A 17,399-nucleotide genomic window follows, 5' to 3' on the forward strand; every position below is an offset into this window, starting at 1 on the left:
AACCTACTTGTACCTATTTGTTATACTCTGTCCGCACAGGTCAGGTTTAAGCTGTGGTTTTGTATGATAGAGATGATGGTTGCCTTTGTATGGGTGCTCACAGTCGGCAAAATGCGCTTGCTTATATGTAAAATATATCGGACGACGTGAGTGAACGACCTCATACCCCAATCGTTTATGCATTAGAAGACAAAAATCGTACTTACGTCTAACTTGGAACATTTTGTTGCTTACCGCTGAAGGTGTTTTGGATGGCTTTGGGTAAAAACAACTATGTATCATCAGTAAAATCGTATTCAGATCAAATTAATCTGCAGTACAAGCTTTAGACGATCAGGATGTATCGCTAAACTTACGTGGTCTACCTTATTTTGGAAGCTGCAAGCGCATTTCTTTCTTGTTGTTTTAAGATGTGCGATATTTCGCTGCCTGTAAGGATTAGTTAGCTACGCAGGCGGTTGTATGTGATCATGTTTTTGTTTTCACGTCTCTGTACTTTCATATGTTTTATGGACTTTTACATTCAAGCCACTTCAGACACGATGAAAAACAGCAATTTGTTATCGTGTTTTTCTCCGCATGTTTATCAAAACCAGAACCAACCAGGTAATCCTCCAGAACGTGTTTGACCCAAAGTAATATTTTACACTCACCTTCGTTATCTTTGAATGGCTCGAAGTGTTTCGCAGTGATATATCCTCTACACTTTCCTCAGCGTGATTCAATATTAGAAGATCGATCTGAAGTTGCTTACAAGTCATCATCCAGGAATCAGTACTTGTGGCGCAAAGCACAAGCTTAGTGATATCATACCTGATTTCGATTACAGCAATATTTTGGTACGTTCTTAAGAATCTTACTCCTGTAGTGAGCTACAACAGGCACCCTCATAAACGTCGCACAAAGTGCCATACAGCAATTCTAAGCTCACTGCCCCCAACCAGATTCTCATCTCTGAGAAAGTTACGCCTTACTTTGAATTGCCGTCAATTTCGTTAACCCATCCTTGTATGAGGTTTTTGGCCAGCTATTTCTCCCATTTCCTTGACTATGCTAAGAAATCGGAAACAACTTAATGTTTTTTTATCCCGCCACCATAGAGAGCGTTTTCCGGGCGGTGTTTTAAGCGAAACGTAATTAAAACATCGGTTGTTCCAAAAAATACGTGTGTAGAAATGCCTAATTCAGCTAAATTCCGCTGAAAAACTACAGACTACAGATGGACGTTTTAAAAAATATCTGAATTTTCTGCTGAATGTGAAAACTACATAACCTAGGTGATTTACTGAATCTGTTGAAATTTACGAACCTGGCGGCAATCTGTCCATATTTGTTCAGGAGAAACTACCCTGTATTGGTGATCGTTTGAAACTTGTTGTTTCCAGGCATTTCGGCATACATACTTCGTTTTGAATTTTCTCTCTTGAAGATGAACAGTAGGGCGAATGAAACAACGAACTTTAATGACTGTTTCCTCAAGCACTGTTTTGAGGTAAATGGACAGCAATTAGCGCAAATTAAGTGTTCATTTCAAGTGGGCTCATATTGACATTAGTGCAGCATGATACACCTTCTTGGCTCTTCGGAACGGCAAATAAAATGATCAGCGACACGTTGATGCTCTAGTTAATTTAAATCCTGGATTGATATTGAATGCCATAATTCTCGGAGAAACTCCTAATATCACTGAGTGGATACCTTGCACCTTTACAGACAGCACGAGAACGGTGGATCAGGCGAGGAGTAAGGGGTAAGCGGATGCATGAACCAACGCATAATCTGTGCACAGGCCTATTGTGATTTGACTTATGTCATCAGAAAAAAAGTAAAGTGTTATATCTGCTGATTCGCCGACTTGTGGTATCTGGTGCTGACCCGCTCCAGTGCCTAGTGTCGAAAAAAAAGACTCACAGAAGGGAACACAACCGCTGTATTCCGAACAGGCGTATGCGAGAGCGTGGGTGCTTGCGAGTGCGAATGTACAACGTTCTCAAGCAATTTATTCGAAGGACACTGTCTGAACTTGATCCAATGCTGACGCGCACGTTTGGCTTTGTTACGAGGTTGTGACTTGCTGCCTATTGCGGGGGCGTTGTCTGACCTTGATCAACGCTGACTCACGCTCTCTGGGTCTGATACGAGGCTGTGACGCGCTACATGTTGAGGGAGCGTTGTCTGTCTGGTCAACATCTAGCGGAGCTGAGATTCTCGGTAGATTTTGGGCATTCAGTGGTTGCTTTCAGGAAGCTGACCTTCCTGATACAAAGATACGGCAATATTGTATTTGCAGGTATGGAAGTCAGTGGAGGCTACATTAACCAAACGTTTTAGGCCTACCCTCTGAACTAAAAAAGATGTATGATTTTCGCGAATATACACTCATCTGCAAACTAATTTGCAGGTAGGAAGTCAGTGGAGGCTACATTAACCAAACGTTTTAGGCCTACCCTCTGAACTAAAAAAGATGTATGATTTTCGCGAATAAAAACTCATCTGCAAACTAATTTGGTTCTTTCGAGAGACTCACCTGGAACCCAGCTGAATCTCTCGTTTATGAGAGAACATCCTAAACGAGAGATTTAGCTGGGTTCCAGGTGAGTCTCTCGAAAGAACCAAATTAGTTTGCAGATGAGTGTATATTCGCGAAAATCATACATCTTTTTTAGTTCAGAGGGTAGGCCTAAAACGTTTGGTTAATGTAGCCTCCACTGACTTCCATACCTGCAAATACAATATTGCCGTATCTTTGTATCAGGAAGGTCAGCTTCCTGAAAGCAACCACTGAATGCCCAAAATCTACCGAGAATCTCAGCTCCGCTAGATGTTGACCAGACAGACAACGCTCCCTCAACATGTAGCGCGTCACAGCCTCGTATCAGACCCAGAGAGCGTGAGTCAGCGTTGATCAAGGTCAGACAACGCCCCCGCAATAGGCCTGGCTACAGCAGTTTTCCTTTCTTTAATAACTCTGAAACTAATAATTTGTCTAATTTCCTTTTGTGTTCTCTTGCACGTTTTGCAGTCCGTAAGTAGATGTAATGACTTAAAATGGCCCTTCATCAAACTGTTGTCCTACAGTAGTGCCACCTGTGTACAACAGCAGTCATTGCTAGCTCAGTCATCTTAACTAAAAGCCATTTCTGACAATGGTTTCTCCAGTGTTCTTCTTACACTTCATTAAAGAAAAATAACAGTTTGGTTTCTTGATTTCCGTGTCTGTTGTGCGATATCCCTGTACAAATTTTGATAAAAATCTCCACGTAGTGGAAAATGGTTGAGCACGCATCGAAGCCACCGAAAAAAAATGTACTGTGAACCAGTATTCGATTGCTGCGTTCGTGGTGTGCAGACATTGATCTTCACATACGCTTGGGTGAAATGTTATATATTCTGATTAGGTAATTGGGTTAACTGTGTGTTGGATCACTTCAAGTCAAAAAGCTTGTGAAACTTTCCTTGGTGTTTACATTGTATGACCGACACTGTCGGCGTGTTGCAGAAAGATTCAAAAAAGTGGTCTACTTAAAAGAATCTTACAGTAAATCGTAATCGATAGTATTGTTATCCAGAATATGCTTGTGTCAGGATAAATATTCTAAAGCGGCGACCATTAGTTGAGGGATACCTTGATGAGTGGCTGTTTTTGAGTACCTTGTCATTGTTATTGGCAGTTTCCACGTTTGGAAGTTGTATCACGGTATGATTAGGTCAGATTCACCTTGAGATGCTTGTATGTCTTTTGGTGAGATCACGTTTCCACAGCGCTGCGAACAAACTGCTGCTGGTGAAGGGAAGAAGTTCTTCGTCGTGGGGCTATATGTCAGAAAACACCAACTGAACAGTTACAGACTAGTGGACAGGGAAGCAAAACTCACATATGCATCTTATTTATAAAAACTGAGTATCCGCCTTCCTCTCGATTGCGTCTTCCTGAACTTTCCTGGATACTCACTGACTATCACTCAAATGTAAACGAATGCGAGCGATTCCACAAATGCCAATAGACACGAAGCGGATTTACGAGAGAACTATATACTACTCGCATGCTTCATCAGTAGTATCCACCATTGGACTGGTAGCAGCCTCCAGTAGTCCATCCTTTGAAATGTGGTGGATGTACATTTTAGTTTCCATTGATTTAATTGATAAAAACAGCTTTGGAATTTTTTCCATTTGCTGACCCGGTGTAGTGTGTTCTCTCAGATTTTGTAGTGGAACCGTTAGCTCTTCGCTAAAAGCAGCATTGGAGCGCAATTGTAGGTTTACACACAAAACGGTTTTCAAAGCCCGTATGAAGCTTCTTTGCTCGCAATAGGAATAGCTCGACTTTTTCAAGCTCCAATCGCTTGTCCCATTAAACATGGAACAGCGAATATTTTACTAGCATCTGAGTTACAAACGTCGATATTCAGCCACGTGCAGCGGCTTTGCCACAAAGCATGACACAAGACAATCAGTGTGGTAGGACGGAGACCAAAGTAAACGAGTTTTTTTGCAAAGAAATGGAGAGGTAAAACAAAGCGACAAAAGCCTCCTCAGATAACATAGTAATCAGGAAACCTTAGTGGTTGGATCATCATAGTTTTAATGTTGACTTAAGAGCAACCGCCATGTATTCTGACACTCCCTGACAAAAGTGGTGTTTGAACCGTCTAGTTGATCACACCATTTACTTTAACGTAAAAAATGTTAAACCCCTGGATCATATCACGATGGCTTCACACATAATCCTTTCTTATTAGTTAGCTATCCCGGTTCTGTCATGCCTGTGAGCGAGTTCATATTATTGATTCTGATTTTTGATACGTGATTCTTTTTTTGCATCCAGATATGCATTTACGTCTGGCGTAATCCTTGGATTTAACAATAAAACGTGATTTGAATATGCTTGTGTCACAGCCTAGACTAACTGGGGTTCGTCATTTCGTCAGTAATGTTTAGATTCCGGGGCTGGGTAAACTGTCTGGTTAAGACGTAACAGTCCTAATGAGTCAGAATTCAGGTTAGTCGCAACGTTTCTTACCGCCCTGACCGGGTTCATTGAATTTCTAAACTCTTATTTCCACTGCCACTGAATTGGATATTAGACGGAACCCAAGCCTCTTTGATACGTGATTAAAAACCTTTCCCGCAGCGGTGTCGTTGTTATACAGTGCTCTATCCAACACTATATAAAAGCAAAAGCCGGAATTCACAGAAGAGGTCTTGACATCCGTCAGAGATGTGTAAACAAAAAAGCTCAGTGATTTTGTCATGCCGTCGTTGATCGTGGAAAGATAAACACACTACCTTTTGGAGCAGGAAACGGAGCTTGCTTGCAAATTTCAAACTCCTTATAACCCATCAGGACGCGCCCAAACAGGAAAAAAAGCACATGTGCAGACTGTGACGCATCCCAAAGCGCACCATCGGTAAGACGCGTCCGGAAAGTAGGTGAGTTGGTGTTATATCTACTGTTTCGTCGGCCCGTGGTATCTGCTGCTGACCCGCTCCAGTGCCTAGTGTCAGAGAGAAAAGACTCACAGAAGGGAACACAACAGCTGTATTCCGAACAAGCGAGTGAGTGAGAAAGCGAGAGCGAGTGCGAGTGCAAAAGTTACAACGGCCCCACGCTATTTAAAGGGGACTTTCTGACATTGATCCAGGCTGTCTGATAGGCGTTAGTGATCACCCATCAACATCGATCGTGCCTCTGTGAAAAGCCTGAACGCTGATCACATTCGGTCGTGCTTCTGTGGCGCAGAGAACACTCATCAGGTTTTACTGAATTGATCGAATGATTGGCTGGCCTGGATGCTTGCCGGCTTTCCAGTTGAGTTTTTTGGTGGAGCAGTAGGTTCTGGGCGTTCAGAAGTTGATTTCAGGAATCTGACCTTCCTGATAGTTGGAGACTCTCACCAAACACGGCTTAGCAAAGTGGGCCTGAGATTATTCACGACCGGAACACTGCTATTGGCTGTACGGAGCGAACAACTGAACGACCATAGTTGGCCATTTAGTCATCCTATATATTACTCAGACTCTCTGTATGTTTTGTCTTGACAATACAGCCGTGTCCCGAGTTCTCTGTCTTCTCCCTATCGCGTAATCCGACAGGCTCAGTACAGGCGTAACCAATAGACGGCCGCCCACGGTACAACATAACCAGAGGCAAGAAGAGAGGAGCCTGTCGACTTGGGGTCGAGAAGTCGTTCAACTAATGCACTCTAGCAACTCGACGTTCATCACCAGTGAGGACAAAAGAAACTTAATAACGGGAATTAGTATAAACGCTTACGACCATAAAGCAGAAGGCGTATGACGGGACCCTATACTTTCTTTCCATCTCAGAAATAAGAATGACCGCTTTAAATCAGCTTAGGCAAAGGCCGAGTTTGGTCACGTGACTTCGTGCACGTACCGATGGAACACAAATTTCTCAGGTCCGTTATGGGCTACACAGAGTCGAATGTGGGCACAAGACAAACCCATGACCGGCATTCCTAAACCTTATGTGCACCGTTTGAAACATAATATTGAATGATACAGCAAAGGTATTTATCCAGCTTTGACGTAAAGTTTCCTTACGAATGCATCAATATGAAACAGTATCTTATCATCTACGGTGGGAGAAAACTCAATGCTAACCTGTTTTTATTGATTAACTCTAGGAGAAACTCTAGAGGGAATCAAACGTTGAATCGAAGCCACGTCCCTCAATTTCAGGATGGTTTCCTATTTACACGAAAGAGGTGGATCTAATGTTAAGAGTTTTTTAAATACATTTTGCCGACGCTGTTAGTCACATAATTATGAGTTCTTCAAACATTTCGTGCACACATTTGCAAAGCAACTGTCATACGTGGAGATAAAGTAGGAACAGGAAGAAAAATAACTTTTTTAGATTGACTAACACCATAAAAGTGTCTAACTTAACACAGTAATCCACCGGGAACATTCAGTCACAAAGATATTTATGTTTCTATTCGAAACAAGCTGTGCACTAAAACGTCAACAGCTTTCATTCCTCCAGAAACCGCTATTATTGGCCAACTCAAAAAACGGTGAAAGCTAGTAAACTGATGGCTTTGATTTTATGGATGAATAGCCGCGCGGTAAGATTTCTAACGGAAACATAACGGTTACCGGGAGCCAAGACGACGATGTTCGACGGTGATACCACACGAAAGTAGCGCATCCGAGGTCATGCTGCGGATTTTAAACCAATACGTTACATTCCGAGTAATGAAGAAAGTAAGCGCCAAGACGACTTCGACGGTGATACCACACGAAAGTAGCGCATCCGAGGTCATGCTGCGGATTTTAAACCAATACGTTACATTCCGAGTAATGAAGAAAGTAAGCGAAAATCTCAATGCAACAGGAAGGCGTTCAGTCGCGGATCCAACTCTGAGTGTAGCTCTACTTGGTATGGTGGTCAAGCTGGTCAAGCATACTGACTTCTGTTCCTCTAATATGAAGTACCGTGAACCCTGTTACAAGAAGAAAAAACCTGGAAACTCGGTGCGGCTCGATAACTTAGTTTGGCCTAGCTGTTGTCATTCGTACACTGCTGACCAGCCGAAAATCTGAACCACAGGTTCTACGCTCAGGTGAAATCAGTCACACACACCAAACGACTCAACCTACCGGAGATCGCAGGCTACTGTGCGGCTACTTTGCCCTCTCCCGCGCACAACCCTATTCAGCACACTTCGGCATTATTTCATGTCCGGCCTAGTCGGTTTACAGTCCACACTTGTTAGACATTGTTCATCAGAGGAATAAATGGATTCCCACTTTATTTGAACTGCTGCGTTATAGACAAATAATTTTTCTTGCTACCCTATGATGCTTTCGTAACCAAGATAGGTAGTTGCCAGTCTTTATGAAGTCATGATGAAACCTGCCATAAGAACAGCCGTTTTCGTTTTAAGGAAAAGTTGCAAAATGAAGGACCACAGGAATAAAACCATTGCGCGGAATGTTTACGAACTACTTACAGTATTTGCGTAGCCAAATGAATGAAGAAATGTGGCTGGGCACTCGCTCTCAGATGCCGTGCAATGTTATTTTGCATTGTTTCACACTTGCATGACAAGGCCAACGTTTTCCAATGGCTCTAATCATTGCAACGACAAAATGGGAAGTCATCTCTCTATTGTGAAGACATGTGAATGGCTTTTAGTTTGTTGTAGGCAACTAACCTTCTCTATTGGTGGATACTTCCTCTTGCTTGATTACTCAGTACACGAAATATTAGCCTGTTCAGGCGTCTGCTGGGAAGCAAATGTAATCGATGCGACCGCTCATGATATTCTCGTTGCTTTGAGGAACTTCGACCTACAAGAGCACTGTGAATGGCTTCATTTGGTCGCGGTGATTTTCTGGCAATAGTTTGCTGTAGTCAAGCAGTTGCCTATATGTTGTAGAAAACAAGACCGTGCTTTCTTTCGTGTACTTACATGTGCTAATAAAGCAGAACCACTGGGTTGACGTTCCATGTGCGTGAAATCACGTGTGATTCACCGCCACAGAATTGTCCAACAATAAGTGGTCACTCAAGAAATACTTTCATCGGCTGGTTGGCACCCTATACACATTTTTATTTATTCAACCAGGTTTAGTGGGTAAAGAATGCGAGTTTGGATTATACGCTAAAAACACTTCAATCGCTTAAGTGCGCTTGTACGAAACTCTCGACACACTACATACAGCCGGTTTATTTGAATGTGTCCCCGATTTCAGTCGAGATACGCGACCGGGAACCGCCATCTCCAGGGGAAAACCAGTCACACTCGATTCTGTGCATATTTGCGTCGTACGATACGAGTTGGGTCGGATGAGCCCAAGTGGAAGCGGTGGAAGCCTTCATTATAATGAGTTTCAATTGTTCAGTCTTTTCCGAGACAGAACGAGTATGACCGGAACGTAGTACGTTGCCATGCTGCGCTAAGGAACCAGATTTTTGGTGACCATGCTTCCTGCGAAACTGGTGTGTTGCAGTTGAGTAATAAGAATCCTTGTGAACTAAACGCAAGGCTTTTAGTAAAACGCCAAAACGAATATACAATAACAAACTGTTTTTTGACAAACAGTTTGCATTCCATTCTCGGGAACTTAGTGTCCATCGGAGAGCTCCATTAAATAAACGGGAGCCGCTTGTTGGTTTTCATGTTCACTACCCGATAAAACTTTAACGTTTGAACCCGCGTGTAAGTTTCTTTCTCGAATGTTCTGTTGACGAGTGTGTGGTGTGGGATATAAACTACTGGATGTTTCCATAAGGAAAAATTTTCACAGGTTTTCTGAGAACTTCTTGAAAGCCCATGACTGGTTTCGCCTTCTTGGAGCTCATCAGGTAGACGTAGTCCCCGAGTTTCCGCCAACCCTATCTGACTTCGACAAACGCAATCATTTGCATATCAATTCGGCTTTCACGGGTAACGCAGTCGAATGACTTGTTTGTGATATTCAGGGACTGCACCTACTTGATAAGCCCCAAGAAGGACGAAACCGGTCGTGGTTTGTCGAATAATTTTCAAAAAACTTGTGAGTATTTTCCCTTATGAAAATTAAATACGATATCTCGAAGTGAAACACGAGTAGGTCTTTATGCAGCACATCCAGTTGAAGGATATCATAACCGAGAGATCCATTTGAGTCTTCCGCAAAATCCTAATGTTATCTTAATTTACTTAAAGAAGAAAAATATCACCCAAAATCTTTGCAATCGTACTTTTTAATTTGTGTCGGGTAAACATCGGAACGCCTTGTCAATTTGTGAGACGCTTGTTTGACACACGGCGTCAAAAATACTGTTTACAGTATACACAACGAAATGCATTTGGCATGGCTGAATGAGACTTCACGTGGAGATTCAACTCAGACGTTTGACAGACTTGACAAGCAAATGTCTGGGATGAAGTTTTGTCTACCGGAGTTATCATCATAATCTACATCTCCGACTATTTCCATCAGACGCTGCATCGACTCGCATTGTGTTCTTCCTTTCCAGAACAACTTCAAACAACTTTATTTTGTCTAGGACGAAATATTATGAATGAGCATTGCAGTTCATCGTTCCAAACTGACTCAGTGTTTAAAAGAAGAGGCACGACAAGAATATTTTATCAGCAGCAAGCTAGTGGTACCAGAATGTTGAAAGTGCTAAATTCTGACAAGACTTGCTGGTGAGAAAACCCACAACCGTTACATGCATTCTCTTGCTGTAATTTTTCATTTCTAACTATCAAAATTGACAATCAGTTCAAACAGTCTGCCCACGTATCCACGGATATCCTCTTCGTGGGATGTCGTAACTTCAACAGAGTAACGTCTCAAAAACCTACCGACGACACAACACGTGTTTCACATGGAGAAGCTCATGATGTTTCTTCTTACTTTAAGTTACAGTAACATAAATCTTTTGTTTTTTTTGTATCAAAAAGACGCTGACAGAACAAAGGAATTTTGATGGAGAAATACCTTGAGAGATGCTCCGCAAGGGGTTGATGTAACTCATTACCTTATCGTCTGCTTTACTTCAGTTGAATAGGCGGGAAACAATTAGAAACTCGTGAAAGTATCCTGAGAAGTTTGCCCGTTATCCTGTCCTTACAACCTGGTCTCACTCCTCGTCGCCATATAACCAGAGCCTGAAGTCAATTGAAAAACGATGTGAAAGCTATCAGCCCCCCCCCCACCAACTGAGTTTCTATAATCCTGTACCTCATGCGAATAAATTGGTTCCCAATACAAACAACAGCAAAACACCAAGTTTTGTTTTGTATCTTATCACTCTGGATCTTGTCACGTATCAGTGCTTGTTACAAGAACAAAGCAGTAATGCACCTCAGCAAGATCAGTGGGAACAAGGTAAAGTGAAATACGGAAATCGGACATTTCATCAAAAAGTACCTTCCGATGTTGCAAGGCAACCAAGAGCCGGGTTAAAAAGAACCTCGAAGAATATTAATCATAATTCATAACCTACACGTCCAAAAAGCAGCATCTTGATGGCTCTGGAGCAACAGGTCACTGGAACTGTAAGCAACGGTACTTGCATCATTAATTTTTATTATGACCCATCACTGTAGAATTTTTAGTCCAAAAGCCTGGTTCATCTAGTTCCTTTTATCAACTGTTTGCATTTTTGAAGTGAGTTGGGATGATCAAACACGTGGTACGTTGTACTTCCTGGTCAAATGAAGGCTCCAACGAAAACAAAGCAACGAAACATCTACGATATTGATTTGCATGGTAAATACACTAGAAACCTTGCCTTGTTTCATCCCACCTATCGGTATAATACTTTCACTGAGTAAAAAATAAGCCGATAATTAGTCCCGGCTGGCCTATAAAAGGTCCAGTACTGATCTTTGTGACAAGCTGACCAACGTTCGAATCACTTTTACCGTTGGATCGAAAAACGCAAAATAAACAACCACGCTTAACTGATAAGCCACGAAATAATCAAACCGATTGTGGGTTGTTGAAGAATTTTCAGCATCCTTTAGGCTATTCTTGGTGTAAATTTTAAAACAAGAAAGAGAAGCTTGGCTGCAAGTAGCCCTCACTACGTAGTGTCACTCATTTGACACTTGGATTTGCTGTTGAAAATGTTGCTACTTAGGTGGTGAATGCATTCAAGAAGCCAGATTTGGAGTTCTATCCTATCTATCTATGAATTCTGTGTGTCTGTTGGTTTACGATAATTAGCGCATGCATTTTGTTGATCAAATACCTAGACATGTGGTTTCTGCGCGCATCTACACCCGGAATATATACGCGTTTGTCATTGACGATAGCGCATCTACAAATATATACGCGTTTGTCATTGACGATAGCATTTAGATCTGGGGCAATGACAAACTTACTTGTCCATATCCTCGTATTGCATTGCACATTCACGGACGTGTATTCCGGTGAGTTCAACTGAAGAAAGATTAGCATGGGTTTAACTATGAGCCCAAATATTTACAATTATAAACATGTCAATTCAGTCATCTACCTCTCAGTAGGTTACGTTTGGTACGCTAACCTATTTTGGGAGCGTACATGTACTCTATCTTTGAAACTAATGAACCACAAACGATCGCTTGTGAACCAGCTTTGGAATATCATGGGGGGGGAATCTAAGAGAGGCGTTAAGTCTTCTGCTCAATAGGTGGGAAAATAATTTAAGCGGAATTTCTTCCATCTTTGTTGATGAACAACAATGGGTTCCTGATGACGGTCTGCCTCGCAGAGCTCTTTTTCGGCACTCCTCATCCACCATAGTGAATGAGTAATTTTCAAATTTTTGGCGTGGTGGAAACTCATTGTAACAACCACGCACTCATAGTGCTGACGGATTCAATCACCACTGACCTCTCCGAGGTCATTGAGCAAAATTATTGATTAATGAATACTATCCACGTAGGCTTGTGAAATGTTTTGATGGATGAATTATTTATAATCCAACTGGCTAAAGTTTCAATAGAGTTTCACTCGCTCAAAACATAGTGAATTCACCAACCGCTGGATTGTGTTTTTTCTGTGCACGAAGATCAACCGAAGGAGAGACTTGTCGTTGGACGGTAAACGACAGCCTCCTGAACTACGTGGAACATGCATAACAGGACTCGCTGAGTCCAACTCGGTGAGTAAAATGAGGGGATCAAGATGACGTCCTTTAGGACCGCAGATCAATTCAGCCTAGCTAGGCTGATACAACCTGCGTTGCACCAAAGCGTGCATAGGTTGCAACACTAGCCTACAGTGGTGGGATTCAAACTTCGCATTCCGCAGTAATTCTCAAACCTATGGTATGTTATTTCTACCACAGGCTCTCTTCACAAGCGATCGAAAATTGTCCTCCGCTATCCTTCTAATCTAGCTGCTCCCAAGGGATGGCTGCCTTCCAGAAGAGTGCTTTTTCTATTGGGATCGGCTTTCCAGATACTGACTTATGTATCCGAATGTAGTAACGGTATTTTCCTCAGCTTAGTTCTCGGTCTGAGCCTCCCAAGCTAGCGTTCACGTCAAGACAACCACCATAAGTGCATAAGGTCTATTAACGCCCAAAACGAAATCAGGAACAGTTGTACAGCGCTTCGTATATATAGCGTAAGCGGCTATAACTTTCTGGAATTTCTGACGCGTTCTGGAGCTCCATTGGCAACCGGCATTTGGCCAATACNTGACAGAACAAAGGAATTTTGATGGAGAAATACCTTGAGAGATGCTCCGCAAGGGGTTGATGTAACTCATTACCTTATCGTCTGCTTTACTTCAGTTGAATAGGCGGGAAACAATTAGAAACTCGTGAAAGTAGCCTGAGAAGTTTGCCCGTTATCCTGTCCTAACAACCTGGTCTCACTCCTCGTCGCCATATAACCAGAGCCTGAAGTCAATTGAAAAACGATGTGAAAGCTATCAGCCCCCATAAACCCAACTGAGTTTCTATAATCCTGTACCTCATGCGAATAAATTGGTTCCCAATACAAACAACAGCAAAACACCAAGTTTTGTTTTGTATCTTATCACTCTGGATCTTGTCACGTATCAGTGCTTGTTACAAGAACAAAGCAGTAATGCACCTCAGCAAGATCAGTGGGAACAAGGTAAAGTGAAATACGGAAATCGGACATTTCATCAAAAAGTACCTTCCGATGTTGCAAGGCAACCAAGAGCCGGGTTAAAAAGAACCTCGAAGAATATTAATCATAATTCATAACCTACACGTCCAAAAAGCAGCATCTTGATGGCTCTGGAGCAACAGGTCACTGGAACTGTAAGCAACGGTACTTGCATCATTAATTTTTATTATGACCCATCACTGTAGAATTTTTAGTCCAAAAGCCTGGTTCATCTAGTTCCTTTTATCAACTGTTTGCATTTTTGAAGTGAGTTGGGATGATCAAACACGTGGTACGTTGTACTTCCTGGTCAAATGAAGGCTCCAACGAAAACAAAGCAACGAAACATCTACGATATTGATTTGCATGGTAAATACACTAGAAACCTTGCCTTGTTTCATCCCACCTATCGGTATAATACTTTCACTGAGTAAAAAATAAGCCGATAATTAGTCCCGGCTGGCCTATAAAAGGTCCAGTACTGATCTTTGTGACAAGCTGACCAACGTTCGAATCACTTTTACCGTTGGATCGAAAAACGCAAAATAAACAACCACGCTTAACTGATAAGCCACGAAATAATCAAACCGATTGTGGGTTGTTGAAGAATTTTCAGCATCCTTTAGGCTATTCTTGGTGTAAATTTTAAAACAAGAAAGAGAAGCTTGGCTGCAAGTAGCCCTCACTACGTAGTGTCACTCATTTGACACTTGGATTTGCTGTTGAAAATGTTGCTACTTAGGTGGTGAATGCATTCAAGAAGCCAGAGTTGGAGTTCTATCCTATCTATCTATGAATTCTGTGTCTGTTGGTTTAGGATAATTAGCTCATGCATTTTGTTGATCAAATACCTAGACATGTAGTTTCTGCGCGCATCTACACCCGGAATATATACGCGTTTGTCATTGACGATAGCATTTAGATCTGGGGCAATGACAAACTTACTTGTCCATATCCTCGTATTGCACATTGCATTCACGGACGTGTATTCCGGTGAGTTCAACTGAAGAAAGATTAGCATGGGTTTAACTATGAGCCCAAATATTTACAATTATAAACATGTCAATTCAGTCATCTACCTCTCAGTAGGTTACGTTTGGTACGCTAACCTATTTTGGGAGCGTACATGTACTCTATCTTTGAAACTAATGAACCACAAACGATCGCTTGTGAACCAGCTTTGGAATATCATGGGGGGGGAATCTAAGAGAGGCGTTAAGTCTTCTGCTCAATAGGTGGGAAAATAATTTAAGCGGAATTTCTTCCATCTTTGTTGATGAACAACAATGGGTTCCTGATGACGGTCTGCCTCGCAGAGCTCTTTTTCGGCACTCCTCATCCACCATAGTGAATGAGTAATTTTCAAATTTTTGGCGTGGTGGAAACTCATTGTAACAACCACGCACTCATAGTGCTGACGGATTCAATCACCACTGACCTCTCCGAGGTCATTGAGCAAAATTATTGATTAATGAATACTATCCACGTAGGCTTGTGAAATGTTTTGATGGATGAATTATTTATAATCCAACTGGCTAAAGTTTCAATAGAGTTTCACTCGCTCAAAACATAGTGAATTCACCAACCGCTGGATTGTGTTTTTTCTGTGCACGAAGATCAACCGAAGGAGAGACTTGTCGTTGGACGGTAAACGACAGCCTCCTGAACTACGTGGAACATGCATAACAGGACTCGCTGAGTCCAACTCGGTGAGTAAAATGAGGGGATCAAGATGACGTCCTTTAGGACCGCAGATCAATTCAGCCTAGCTAGGCTGATACAACCTGCGTTGCACCAAAGCGTGCATAGGTTGCAACACTAGCCTACAGTGGTGGGATTCAAACTTCGCATTCCGCAGTAATTCTCAAACCTATGGTATGTTATTTCTACCACAGGCTCTCTTCACAAGCGATCGAAAATTGTCCTCCGCTATCCTTCTAATCTAGCTGCTCCCAAGGGATGGCTGCCTTCCAGAAGAGTGCTTTTTCTATTGGGATCGGCTTTCCAGATACTGACTTATGTATCCGAATGTAGTAACGGTATTTTCCTCAGCTTAGTTCTCGGTCTGAGCCTCCCAAGCTAGCGTTCACGTCAAGACAACCACCATAAGTGCATAAGGTCTATTAACGCCCAAAACGAAATCAGGAACAGTTGTACAGCGCTTCGTATATATAGCGTAAGCGGTTATTACTTTCTGGAATTTCCGACGTGTTCTGGATGCGCCATTGGCAACCGGCAGTTGGCCAATACTGGGTCATGATTAGCTGTTGGGTCCGGATTGTTGACCAATCAGATCTCGTCTTGATGCCGGACCGGCAAGCGTCCCGAATTCTGGGCCAACCTCGAGCGGGCCAGGCTTCTCGGCCGTAGCAGCGCCTAAAGACGTGCGGTATAGTGTGATCCGCGTGGATGCCTGCCTAACACCGAGATAGGTTTCAAACAAGTTAGTTCGCCAAAGCGAGTATCCGTCTCTCTTTTTTGTTTTTCAAATTTGAGTTTCGATTCCAATAAATGGATGTTCTATAGTTTTTTTACCCACTAATATCCTGCAGATGAACGCCAAGGAACTGCGGCAGCTGGGAAGTCCAGATATAAGCTCGGTAGACGATTTGAACTACAATGTGAATTATAACTCATATTTCGTGGTCCCTTTTAAAAGGTTGAACTCTCATTGCAGTGGAATGCCAAGTAGGTTTTGGGGCATTCACGTCAGTTGTTTTTTCATAGATTTTCTCTCCGTCAAATTAGCCAAATTGCGAAAACTAAAAGTACCTTATTCTTAGTAGGTCAGGTTGGATTAATACAGGAATTAGTTCTGCTCCTCTAAGACAAATAGAAGAGTGTTGAAACCAGTTTTCGTTTGGCAAAAGGCCACATCGTGCCAGTAGGTTCAGGAGCAAGAGGCATCTTTTTCGTTTCATGTGTTTTACTGTAAAACTGAGGCAGGAAAACGTTCCTATGAATCGGGTATGCCAAACGACACTTTTCAAGTATCTGGTCGACTGCGATATACAGAATAATAAATTTCCTAACTTCAGCGGAATCGGGAATTATGGGAAATAGTCCTTTTGTACACTGCTACCTTCGTAGAGCATGAGACGCACACACAGAGAAAGTTGTACTCCTGCATACCTGATATAACATATATATATATATATATAAATTGCCACCAACTCTGATTTGCAAAATATGAACTACTGCTATTGACCTTATTCTGCAGCAAGCGGTATCAAAGGTGTGAAGTTTGAACCTCCGGATGGTACACTCTATGTCGGAAGCTCAGAGACGATAAAGTGTTCACTAGATGCTGAACAACCAAACTCTAAAAATGGGACATTCAACTTGACGGCCACAGGAAATTATACAACATTGATCAAGTTGAATGTTGCGGAGGCCCGAATAGAACCACCTGAAAGCCAGCAGCATTACACAAAACCCGGTCAAACAAACGTCACGTGCACCTGGAATGAAACGGGTGGAACAGGAGAAGGACACCAGAAGGTACTGGAAATTAACATTTTGCGTGAGTCTTCTAGACACTCAAAGTTTTGTTCTCTCTACATACAAAGAACGTGGTCCATTCATTACTTGGTGGTATGGATTTCTTATTCATTTTCGTCAGACAGAGTGATCGTGGTGCCAAGTATAATCCTCAGTCGGGTTACAGAAAGGCGTAGGTTTAAGAGGAACTATGAGAGATATGTGTCTGAGGACCTTCTCTCCTAATTCCTAGTGAGAAGGGGGCTTTTGAGCAGCCCCTGATTCGATCCATCATGAGAATACTGCAAACAACTGGCC

At 42.3% G+C, this 17,399-nt stretch overlaps 1 protein-coding gene across 1 annotated transcript in view; it reads right to left on the minus strand.

The window, feature by feature from the left end:
• T265_08587 (hypothetical protein) overlaps positions 1-14,622 on the minus strand; it is a gene marked incomplete at both ends in the record, with an annotated part of 26,355 nt that extends 11,733 nt beyond the window's left edge. Inside the window, 3 exons of the mRNA XM_009174439.1 lie at positions 5,287-5,498; positions 11,859-11,916; positions 14,547-14,622. Of these exons, the coding sequence (XP_009172703.1) occupies positions 5,287-5,498; positions 11,859-11,916; positions 14,547-14,622 (346 nt within the window). The remainder of the gene's footprint in view (positions 1-5,286; positions 5,499-11,858; positions 11,917-14,546) is intronic.
• Between the last annotated feature and the right edge of the window lie 2,777 nt (positions 14,623-17,399).

Source organism: Opisthorchis viverrini, assembly GCF_000715545.1.
Source record: "Opisthorchis viverrini unplaced genomic scaffold opera_v5_225, whole genome shotgun sequence".
NCBI classification, from domain to species: domain Eukaryota; kingdom Metazoa; phylum Platyhelminthes; class Trematoda; order Opisthorchiida; family Opisthorchiidae; genus Opisthorchis; species Opisthorchis viverrini.